Source organism: Aphelocoma coerulescens, chromosome 4A (assembly GCF_041296385.1).
Source record: "Aphelocoma coerulescens isolate FSJ_1873_10779 chromosome 4A, UR_Acoe_1.0, whole genome shotgun sequence".
In the NCBI taxonomy this organism is placed as follows: domain Eukaryota; kingdom Metazoa; phylum Chordata; class Aves; order Passeriformes; family Corvidae; genus Aphelocoma; species Aphelocoma coerulescens.
Genome location: NC_091018.1, coordinates 127,395 through 139,022, shown reverse-complemented (window position 1 = coordinate 139,022; position 11,628 = coordinate 127,395). Strand labels below are relative to the sequence as shown.

Below are 11,628 nucleotides of genomic sequence, written 5' to 3'. Positions count from 1 at the left end.
TTTTTTCCTTTCCCTTCACCCTTAGGCTCCAGCGCTGTTTCACCACAGGCGGGAGTTCTGCATGAGGGCAGCTGCCCCTGGCGCACCAGACTGCTTTGGGCGAGAAGCTGTACCTTGATGGGCTTTGCATGGGGACTGCTGCAGGTTTTCTTACATGATAAATAAAAGTTTGGGGCACGGAAAGTCCTCCCTGCTGCAATGTTTTTCCGTATTGCGCCTAGGACAACACTGGACAGTGAAACGGCTTGTTGTCAGCGGTGCTGTGCAAGGTTGGCTGCTGTCTGGCACTGGAAGTGTACTCATGTCCTGCTAGAGGCAAAGATAGAAGCAAAAATAGATAAATGAGATTGAAATGGCTCTCTTAAGTGTCAAGAAATCACATTGCTTCTCTTTGGTCTCTTGGCTGAGGGTGTCCAGCGGTTGTGCTCCCTTAGGAAAGGGTTAGTACGTCGTATTAGTGGGATGAAACTTGGCTTCAAAGCACTCAATTCCTTTTGCATTAATGAAGCTGCAATTAGTACTCTGTCTGTGGATACTTAAATATTTTAAATACAATTTTCTCTCAAATCACTTCTTTTAAATGCCCTTCATCTAGTGCCATCTAGTGGTTTTTACAGTGTAGCCCAGACAGCATTACATCAAAACCTATTTTCATTGCTAACGTATTTTAAAGTATTTCTATTTAGAGGATAAAGCAGCACACTCTTCATGTTTTCTTTAGCAAACCTTAACCTAGAGCTATAAAGCCCCGTGTATCAATGTACATGTTATAAATGGAAATTGAGCTGAACAGCCCCAGCAAAGCTGGCAGTGGCTGGTTGCCAGGGGCAAAACAATATTTCCACTCAGAAATAAAAATTATAAACAGAAGTTTTCGGGAAATTAGTATGCCAGGAACAAATATACAGACTGGAATGATAATAAAATCAAAGACGTGTTTGTCTCTGCAGGGAGAGACAAACATCAGCTCCCTGCCTGGGCACCAAGCTGTCAGACAAAATTTCTGAGAATATAAATATAGAGTTCTAGTAACCTTTTGCTGTTGCACAAAGAACATCCAGCCTAGTCAATGGCATCTCTGATGCTTCAAGAATTTTCTCTTGGCAGGTCTATTACGGTAGTTGTCCAAAGATTGCTTTGTGATCACTTATAAACTTACTGCCTAAGGGACATTTGTCTTCACTTTCAAACAGTTGTTAGATTTTGGAGAGAAGCGTGAGGGGCTTGACATAAACTGCACTTGCTTATAAAATTTGGAATTGGGTATATGTTTGGAAATCAGATAATTATAGCCTTAAACTTTGTAAGAGAAATACTATTTAAGTCTTAAACTGCTTGTTTTGTTTTTGCAGGGTTTTTAATGTTTATTACCTGAGTGATTGCAGTGAGGTCTGTACAGCTTTCCCTCCTGTGCAGATCTGCCTACAGTGAGACACTGGGATGCTATCCTGGGGAGTAGGAGATCCAAATTTACTCTCAATCCAATGGGAGTGAGAGAGTGCTTGTGTGCAGCCGGGTTAATGCTCAGTAAATCTGCTCTGCACACTGTAATGTAGTTATGAGGATAAACTGCCTCGAGTTCTCTCACACTTCCTTCACATAACAGAACGTGTGACGGCAGCTGCTGCGGCGTAGCCTACAACGGCTCCACAGCCATCTGTTCCCCTCCTCCTTGATAAAGACACAGTGAACAGCCCGGGGAGCCGACTCAGCTGGAAACTCATCATTTTGTGGGGTCGAGACAACTTTCCTCTCAATCTCACTCTTGAAATGATACAGATCATGGCTGCACAAGCACTGCTGCAGCAAGCTGCATCTTCTGAGGAGGGTGGAAAGAGCTCAAGCGTTCCACAGCTCGATCAGTCCAAGCTGTCAAGAAAGGGTGTTTTAAATCCTGGCAAAATGTCTCAAAGTAAATATGAAAAGATGGCATTAGCATGATGATTCTGTATCTGTGTCTGTGTGATACAAGGCAATTTTGGCTCATCAAAGCTGACTGATGGTCTGAAGATAGCACCTGAACGTTGTTCGAGAGGTGCCACCTACTAAACATACAGATACACAGGTTTTCCTGAAATGTTTTGCTCCCTATAAGAGGGGAACCAGCAATTTGCTAGCTAATCCTTAATTAGGTAAACACTCTTTTCTTAAGCTGCTTTGTTATGTTAAATGAAGGCAGTAACTAGTGACTAAGTACAGACAGGCTACTCCTCTTTGAGCTTTTCAGGGGCCTGGAGACTGTAGCTGTTACACAGATTACTGACAGTGATGAGAAGTTTTCATGGTGGGAAAAATTAAAGAACCTGTACAGATGTACTAAAAATTCAATATTCTGTCGTATGCATAGAAATTCCACCTCACAGTTCACCTCGCACTGAGGGGCCCATCTGTGGCAGAGCCAACAATTAAATGCTGATTAAATCCCATATTACATTTTTTAAATAACACTGATTGAAATGTGTAAGTGCTGTAGCTGTGTGTAGCTTTGGGTTATTCTTTAATTGTAATATTCTCAGCAGAAACATTGGAGTGTCAACAGGCAGCCTATGTAAAATGAAACAATTTCTATTGGAACAGGAGCGGGAGCTTTAAAATGGCTATAATTGTGTAACTGACTTTAATACCCCAGTCATTTGCACCTTAGCAGTGCTTTGACATAGGTTTCTTAATTTTTGTGGATTTTGGAGGGGATTAACTAAACCAGCAACTCGTAGTGATACACAGACATTAAAACTGTTGCTAATGTGAAGATGAAATGTGTACATCTCATTCACAAAACAAACAATAAAAAGAAGTACTTCCTAGAAATTGTATTTACTTTCTCATTATGACTCCATATGGACATGAGCTTTGAGGGAGTCTGCCTTTCAGTATTCTGTGCCTTTTTTTCTACCTATTCTTCCACTGTGGAGATAAATAGTGAACCCCTAGTTATTCATCCTATTTATTTGCTAGATAACACTCAATATTCATGCAAATAGATGGTATTCCCACATGGTCTTATAGAATTACACTTGTATTACTTAACAGTCAAAGAAACTGGTTTTGGAACACCGAGAAAAGATTGCAAAGGAAACAACTCTTTCCCCCTAAATCCGGTTATGGTAATGTGGAGACTTTTTATGGATAATGATACTGTGGGGAGTAGATGGAATTAATAATATCAGATTGGTTGGATAAAAATATGCGTTGACCCATATATCACTCCAATACATCATGCCATGAAGATTTGAAAGTACAGAATTGCCAAAGCATAAAGTACACAGAATAATTAAATTGTGGCTTGAAATATTGCCAGTCTTTAACCAGAACATGTGCAGAATATAGCAAAACCATCAGTTTTGTAACAGGATATATTAGCAGTAGATAGACAATCCAGTTAGAGGAGTAGTTACGTAAGTGAAAAGTAGCTGCATGCAAAGAAAGAAAAATGGTGAATTAGGAAATTGGGTTTTAAGGGCTACTGTGAGGTGTAGCCAAAGATTTTTCAGTGGGAAATTTGGTCTCTGACAGAGACAAATTGTGAAGTCCAGAAACATGTAGGAGATCTGTTTCCCAAAGGCGTTACTAAGCTAGAATAAAGAACGAATGGAATGGTAATGTTGAAGTAAGGAATGGTAATGTTGGTTGATTTTTCTTTTGTTTAGAATTCCTTATAGTAAGATCCAGAAAGATAAATGTAGGTTCATAAGTGTGTAGGCATATCTACTTATTTCAGTCTCACCCTGAAGCTCCATGAAGGAAAGGGAGAAGAAGAAAATAGCAGTGCAGCATGTTTGTTGTATTTGTACATAGCTCTCTACCAGACAAAGAGAGCAAAATAAGGTCTCTGGAGTCTGCTGTGCCATAAATTGTATTTCTGTGCTGTTGGATTTCCATTTATTTCAGTGATCCTATCCTGGTATACAATTGGTACAATAAAAGGAGGAATCCATTTGAAAATTAGTGCTTGTAGTGTTGCAGCTTGTAGCACAAGGACTGTAGTAAAATAAGGCCGGGCCTGATGGGATTAAACCAGTCTGTCATTAACTGGTTTATGATGACGACATTGTATTGCAATGCCCCTGGGATTTATAGTTTGGTTTTACTTTTCTGATTAGAACAGGCAACAGAGAGAGTCTGTAAATATATTTCCTCATCAGATAATAGTGCATCAGTGGATGGATTTCTAGCCATGTGTTGCTAAGAAGCTCTGTGCAGTTGAAGGGGGGGCTATACCTTCAAGGATTAGTTAAAATTGAAGCTTATGTGACTGACAGACTTATTTTAATTCATATGTTGCAACTTCTGTTCTATACTTTAACGCACAAATTCTTTTTTGGAATAGAAGTCCCTTAGTTTAAACAATGGAAAATCTATTGTGTTTTCTATCACCAGCTTCCACAGAACAAAATTTTGGTTCAGAGAACACAAAATTCATAAAAATAAGTGCCACTCAGCTATTTTGTAACATGAGGTAGGAAGACTTGCCTCCTGTACTTCCTGATGGGAAGGCAGTCCCTGCCAGCAGTGCTGCTGAGCGTGGACAGCCTGACCTGATTTGCCTCTGCAAGCCCAGTCATAAAATCAGTGGATCTGAGATTAGAAGGCCTATGGCATTAAGACAGACTATCCTAATATTAAAAAGGGATATGACTTGAAGAATAGAAAATTAGTATAATAGAAAAATCCAGCTCTCCCAGTGTGCTTGAATGTGTGCAGACCACTTAGATACAATCATGTACACTACAGCAGGAGTGGATCTCTGCAGGTAAAGGGTCAGTCTGACTCTTCACACTGTACATTTTTCACTTCAAATTCACTCTAGTCTGGTTTGGTGGATTGGACATACAGTTCCACATCTGAGAGAAATCCAGGTTGTGCACTCAAGACTACTTTGGGGTATAAAGTAAGGCAGGAGAGGATGTTTTAAGCACTTCAGAAGTGCACCGTAAATCCCAACTAGAACTCTTGATACAGATCCACCCCAATTTCCTGATGTTAAATTACTGTAACAATAAAGAAACTCTGCACTATTGAGATGTTTTACCCATATATCACAAAGAATTTTACAAGTGTGGTTAAAGATGATTATAGCTTTCTTGGAGAGATTATCACCTCCTGGTTCCCTTGACTTCCTTAGGAACATCCATCTCACAGCAGTCAGCTCTTACACAGAATTGCTAAATCACTGACAGAGAAACAGCTACTGTGGATCTGGCCCATAATGCTTTCTCTTTTTTTACTTCACAGTGCTACAAACCTTAGCCTTCTTTCATTTTAGCATTCTTTCTCATGCGTTTACCAATTATTAACATTTAGGACAAGAAAATAAATGAATCAAAGATGTGCCTGGATGGTTGTGTTACGACCAAGTGGCTTTTCTTGCTTGCTGTAGAAGTAGCTGTCAGAGGGAGCTCTCAGGTATGACTCAAAGAGCAAGTCACCAAGAACAAAACCATCCTTACAGCCAATTCTTGCACCAACTCTGCTAAGTCGTCTCCTTTCCAGTCCAGGAATTCCAGCTAGGAATGTGTGTTCATGCCTGGGAACATGAGCAATCCCTTTGAGCTTATGCTGGAAAGTTTCAGCTTCTTCCCCCCCCCCGCAGTTTGATTTCTTTATTCTATATTTTGAAAAATGAGGAACACCTGATGAACACACTTTAACAGACAGGGCAAGCCATGGCACCTCTTTCCAGGATCCCAGTAGCAGTGACTTGATAGCAAAGACTCAGTTTCTGTCCTTCTTCATCCCACATGGACTAAACACTTTCCTCTTCTTTCGTGATGCTGTAATCTGTTAGCAGTGTAACACTGATTTCTGAGCCATGCATGCTGCCCGTGACCGACAGGGCTCTGGTAGGAGAACTGCTCTGGGGAGCACTGGGAGGCTTTGCACAGAATGCTGCCTTGCAGCATGAGACTTGCTTTTTAAAATGTTGCCGGAAACTTTTACTCAGCCAATAAAGAGCAAAAGGATTGACACAAGAATTGCTGAAGGCCAAGGCGCGGGAAAAAATAGTTGCTATCAGATGAAAGGTGGAAGCATCAACAGATGTGTGGTACGTGAAAGAGCGGTACAGGTAGAGGATGTGGTTGGGCAGCCAGCAGAAGGCAAACAGAGCCACAAGCACCAGCACTGTCTTTGCAACTCTCTTGCGGGATTCAATCTACAAGAAATTAATGCATAGCTGGTATTAATACCAATTAGTAAAATGTTTGTGTTGTTGGTGTTGATTTGCAAAGCACTGTAAAAGTCTAAATGCATGAGTAACCAAAAAAGCAAAAAGTAAAAGGAAAATGAAAAAACAAACAAAACCCCCAAACCAGAAGAATTAAACAGGAAAGTAAATCTATTTCATAATTTTTTAACAAAGTATTCCCAGTGCAGATCACATTTCCTTTCCATTATAAATCATATGGCACTCTCATCTAGACTTGCATTTAAAAGTACAGTAATTAATGTGTCAGCTCACATGGATGAGGTCCCAGTGTTTAAAATTCAGGTTTTCCTGAAATATTTTGCTCCCTATAAGAGGGGAACCAGCAATTTGCTAGCTAATCCTTAATTAGGTAAACACTCTTTTCTTAAGCTGCTTTGTTATGTTAAATGAAGGCAGTAACTAGTGACTAAGTACAGACAGGCTACTCCTCTTTTTAACAGGGTCATGATAAAGCATGACAGACCCATCCCTCTATAGGGCAGTGTGGACACTCACAAGTCATGAGCATGTGTCATGCCTAAGTGCACAGCTGAGTTTGGATTTGAGTTTGGTATGGGCTGAGTTTGTGGAGATTTTTACTCCATTGCCAGGTTTTGTACTCAAGAATTCAGATTTAATCAGCATAATACACTTTGGAAAATTGGAGAGTTTAGTGCTTGATCAGAGCTTACCTGCTTACGGGCATGACCATGTTCTTCTGCTGGCATGTTGGATGTACTTTTGTATAAAGTTCTGGCGATAAGAAAGTAGTAGACAGAAATGACAGCTAAGGGCACAATATAGAACACTAAGAAGCAAACCAGGGAGTGAGCTTCCTGCAGGATCTTCTCAGATACAGGATAGGGGGCACATGCCTCAAAAGTTACATTTTTCTCAGGATTGCTGAAAGAATACAAATCTGAAAAAACAGCCTCTGGGATAGCAAATATCATTGAGACAATCCAAACACAGCCAGCTTTACAGCAGGTCTTCAGGAGTGCATCTGAAGTCTGCAGTTCCAAGGGTTTAACGATGGCTCTGTACCTAGAATGACCAACATCACTATCAGAATAAACACAGAAATAATGCGAGCTCTGACACTGCAAAATTCTTAAGGCTAAAGCCATTACTCTTCTTGCTAAACTAAGGGTGCTGGGATTCTCTTGGAAATGAAAACAGACACTAGCTCTTTGGAATTAAGAAGGAAATGTAAAAATTAACTTCAAGCATGTATTTTAATGGATTGGCAGGCAGGACTTACCATTAAAACCTTCCTATGTAAAGATGACTTCTACAGTTTGAATTGGGATCACTAAGGGCAATCATCACTCCTAATTTTATGACACCGCCTTGAAAGATAAATGAGGGAATTAGTATGCAAAACTGATGAAGGGATGAAACAGGTTAAATATTTCATAAATACATGAAACCAAGCATGTTCGCCCCTCCTTTCTTCCATCTTCCTAAGACCACAGCTGAGTGCAGTGATCTGACTCAAAATAATGCTCCAGGATTCATTCATATTTATAAAGCAGGAGAGGGCACTGCTGTTGATTCATGCCTGCGATTCTGCAGCATGTGGACTGAGTCAGGCATATGAGAAAAATCTGGATTAATCTATAGATGTATGATAATCTGTGTGGAAGTGGCACATGGAAAAAGACCAACTTCCATGACGGCAGATGAAGAGCAGGAAACATTATACCCTGCTCCTAAAGGACCAGGGAGTCTTGATAACACAGAAAGAAGCAACCCCTCCAGGGGGCACAAGGCTGGCATGAAAAGAAAGGTGGTGAAAAAGGACCCAGGGGATAAGACAGCGTAGTTGTACCATTTTGTGCAAGCTGAAGATCTGGTCTTTTTCTCCTCTAGGCAAATTTAAATAGCAAGCTGGAAGCTGGCTTGCTATTTATCAAATAAATACCATTTTTATTGACTTTGAGCTCTTCTAGCACAGTGGAAGACAACAGTCTGGTGTTGAGCACATGACCTGAGCTTTCTCTGTAATTTTACTGTGTAGTGACTGTGAGAATGTAGTGCAGAGTATTTATGTAGCAGCTACCGTGAAGAATTGAATACAGAAGCAAGTGTCTAAACCATAGAATCAGAGAAGAGCTGGGGTTGGAAGAGATCTTTAAAGGTCATCTAGTCATGGTGAATTCTGAACTGACATCATACAGGACCAAGACCTTGGAGCTACAATAGATAGTTCAGTGTAAACATTAGCATTATCTTTAGCAGTAGTTAAAAAACCCTAAAATAAACCCAAACCAAAACAACAACAAAAAAGCAAAATGTTAGGTAGTATTAAGAAAATAATGGAGAGAAAAAGAGACAATTGTGCAATTACCTGTATCCCTGATTCATGCAACCTTTGAATACCATGTGTTGCTCTGCACACCTTAACTAAAAGAAACACAAACAACCTAAGGAGAGATTATGACATGAATAGCCTGGAGACATAAACAGGGATCTCTGTCTCTTATGACACAAGAGCCAGCACCCTAAATGAAGCCATGTGCAGTGCAGAAGTAAAAGGAGTTGCTTGGTACAGGCAGTGAAAGTCATTGTTAAACAAGTTCAAGAAGAGGCTGAACAAGTATCCAGAAGAGAAATCCTTTGAGGTTATTAAATAGAAACCACATCTGTTCAGTGTCATCTGAAGGCATAGGGTCAAAAATGTAGTTGGATAGAGGTTTTTATTCTTCTTATTTGTCTTTTCTTGTTCTTATACTACCACTGCTGGAGGCTGGTATTGGTCTACATGGATCCTTGATCTGACCCTATGTGGCCATTCCTGTGCTGGCTGATTATTTTAGAGTACAGTAACAGGAGCATTGGTAAAATTCTGGACACATGAACAATTCGCTATTACATACAGTCTAAAATTGCTGGTGGACAAGATGAAGATATTTTTCCCTCTTAATAGTAAATTTTATTTTTTTGTTTTTCTACTCCTCAATGCTCCTGCTCCTGCTGATTATCAGAACTGAAATATCATCTTAGTTTTATTCATTCAAGAAAGAAGTACATGGAAAAAAGATTCAGCACTTCCTGACAGCAGTCAGAATACTGATCCATCCTAGCAATGCTGTCCTTACCACCTGAGTTTAACTTCAGGACGCCTGGGCTATAATATTTCTGTAAAAGATAGAAGAACTACAAGAGAAAAAAAAATAATAGATATTCACTTTTCAAGCTGAAAATTATATTAGCTATCACATCATGAGAGTAATTCATTTGTCTGTCAGTCTGTTCTGTGTTTTCTTTTGGCGTTTTATCCCATGGCAATCTTTTATGTTCTAGGATTTTAAATCCTCCCTGAGTGCATAGATCAAAGAATTTTCACTCATATTCAGTTTTATTTTTCATGTTCCTCGACTACTTCACTGTACCACTAGATAGCACCAATATACTGTCTTTTTTTCTCAACTTAAGCCATCTCCCTTTTTTGTGCAATTGAGACTAACCCTTGTACTGTACTTCAAACTAATAAAAGGTCAGAAGAGTTGAAGAGTTTTTCTCACTTCACTACCTTAAAAAGAAGTGCTACGATTTTACTAACACGCATTTTTAAATTACATGGGAGACTGGTAGTTTGGGATTTTTAGTCTATTACAGTATGCCATTTAAGACTGTGCAAAATGATAATACCTGCTATTTTATCCATTTCTAACTTCAAACCCGCAGCATCTCCTGGTAAATCAGTTGCACAGACCCACCTGTCAGCACTGAGAACAGTCAGGGTAAACACTGATACTCCAACTGATGTTAACTGGATAAAAGACAGCAGCTTGCACCCAATTCTTCCGAAGAGCCAGGTATCCACAATGTAACGTGTTGCATCTATAGGCACACACGTTAACAAAAGCAGCAGGTCTCCGAATGCCAGGCTGGTGATGAAGATGTTTGGAACCGTCTGCATTGATTTAATCTTGAAAAAGACTTTGATGAGTATTGCATTTCCAAGGAGACCCACTGAAATGATCACAGCATATGTAACATAAATTATGCACAGTATTTTTAATCCTGGAAAGGAGTCTTCAGTCCATTTTTCATTCATGGTTTCATTATCAGAGCTTGATTTCAGTTCTGTACCATCTGTAGATGCACACAAAGTCTGATTAGCTGATTGCAAGTATAATTGAGACATTTCTTTAACTGTTTCTTCTCCCCAGGCTGGACTTCAATTGATCAAAAAAAATGTTTAATATTTAGCTTGCAGCATATCAGCAGGGTCAGGGGAAAGGTACAGGTTTGCGTCTGAAATTCAGATTCCTGTTGCACATTGACTACTTTCATCCCCTTCTGGATCTCAAAATATGCCTAGGAGAAATGCACATAGATCTTGTTCTGAACTGGGGAGGAGGAGAATATTTTTATTGGCTTTTCAGCTACTGGAACAGAGAGGGAGGAGGAAAAGGGAAACCAAGTTTCTTTAAAGACATTAGCTAAAATAAGGTGGGTTTTTTCCTAGAGATGTCTGGCAAGTAAATATCATATTGTATCAAAACTGTAATGTTAGGGTTTGTATATTACGTAGCAAACTTTTGTCACTGTTGTTCAAAATTTTCTAAAATGGAAATAAAATGAAAACCTGAAATAGTTTTCTCAGTAGTACAGATAAGCAGAGAATATACTAATTTAACACAAAACTCTTCAGTATACATTAATGGCAGATAAAAGATATCAGAATATAGTTAGTATTTGCGGAAAAAGCTATAGAGACAGACTATGCTCTGATTAGTCTTTCTATCACAGAAATGCAGTGACCTTCCAAAAGGCAATATAAAATCAAAATTCATGGCCACGGTCCTGGTAGCACTTAGGTTTTTTCCCTTGAAACAGCCCCACTGACATTAAAACCACACCTTACACTAAAGTTTGAACAACTTCATACGTAGTTGCGGGATAGATGCCTGTTATCTTGCAATAACCCATGTATGTATTGGCTGTACAACTGATGATTTAAATCTTCTGAGAGAAAAATAACTTTTCCTGATGCTTTCTCAAACAGTCATGTTAGTAGTAGTATGGGTTTTCTTATCTTTAGATTAGTCAACAGTCAAATCTCACATCATCTCATTATGTGCTCAAATCATCTTACTTTGATGAAATCCTGATTAACTTTTGTGTAAACTAAGATACAAGAAATGTGGCGCATTGAGTTAAATCTCTTAAAACTAAGAAAGCCAAGATCTAATTTCTAAATAGTGGGAGTGGAAAAGGGATCAAAGCCTTATGCCTTGAAAATTTAGATCAGGTGCTGAAGTATTTTTGCTTTGGATTGTTCTTGAGCTGTGACATTGGAGTGGGGAAGGTACCCTGCTCAAATCACAAAAGCAACCTTATAGCAGAGTCCCTTTAGCTGCATACACACAGAGACACAAAATCAAGCTTGTTTCATTTACTCAAAAAAACCTTCTCTAAGTACTATGCATGAA

At 39.3% G+C, this 11,628-nt stretch overlaps 1 protein-coding gene across 1 annotated transcript; it reads right to left on the bottom strand.

The window, feature by feature from the left end:
- Positions 1-5,743: 5,743 nt before the first annotated feature.
- BRS3 (bombesin receptor subtype 3) lies at positions 5,744-10,337 on the bottom strand. Its single transcript, XM_069014884.1, has 3 exons — positions 9,907-10,337; positions 6,877-7,228; positions 5,744-6,151 (listed from the first exon to the last, which is right to left on the bottom strand). The coding sequence occupies exons 1-3, from the start codon at positions 10,335-10,337 to the stop codon at positions 5,744-5,746; spliced, it is 1,191 nt and encodes a 396-aa protein (XP_068870985.1).
- Positions 10,338-11,628: the final 1,291 nt, after the last annotated feature.

What these genes read in the sequence shown, in the direction of transcription:
- BRS3 (XM_069014884.1), bottom strand. Translation starts at nt 10,337, where the DNA reads ATGTCTCAATTATACTTGCAATCAGCTAATCAGACTTTGTGTGCATCT. An exon ending in ACTGTTCTCAGTGCTGACAG is followed by an intron (nt 7,229 to 9,906) that starts GTGGGTCTGTGC and finishes TGGTCATTCTAG; the next exon opens with GTACAGAGCCATCGTTAAAC. An exon ending in ATGGTCATGCCCGTAAGCAG is followed by an intron (nt 6,152 to 6,876) that starts GTAAGCTCTGAT and finishes AATTTCTTGTAG; the next exon opens with ATTGAATCCCGCAAGAGAGT.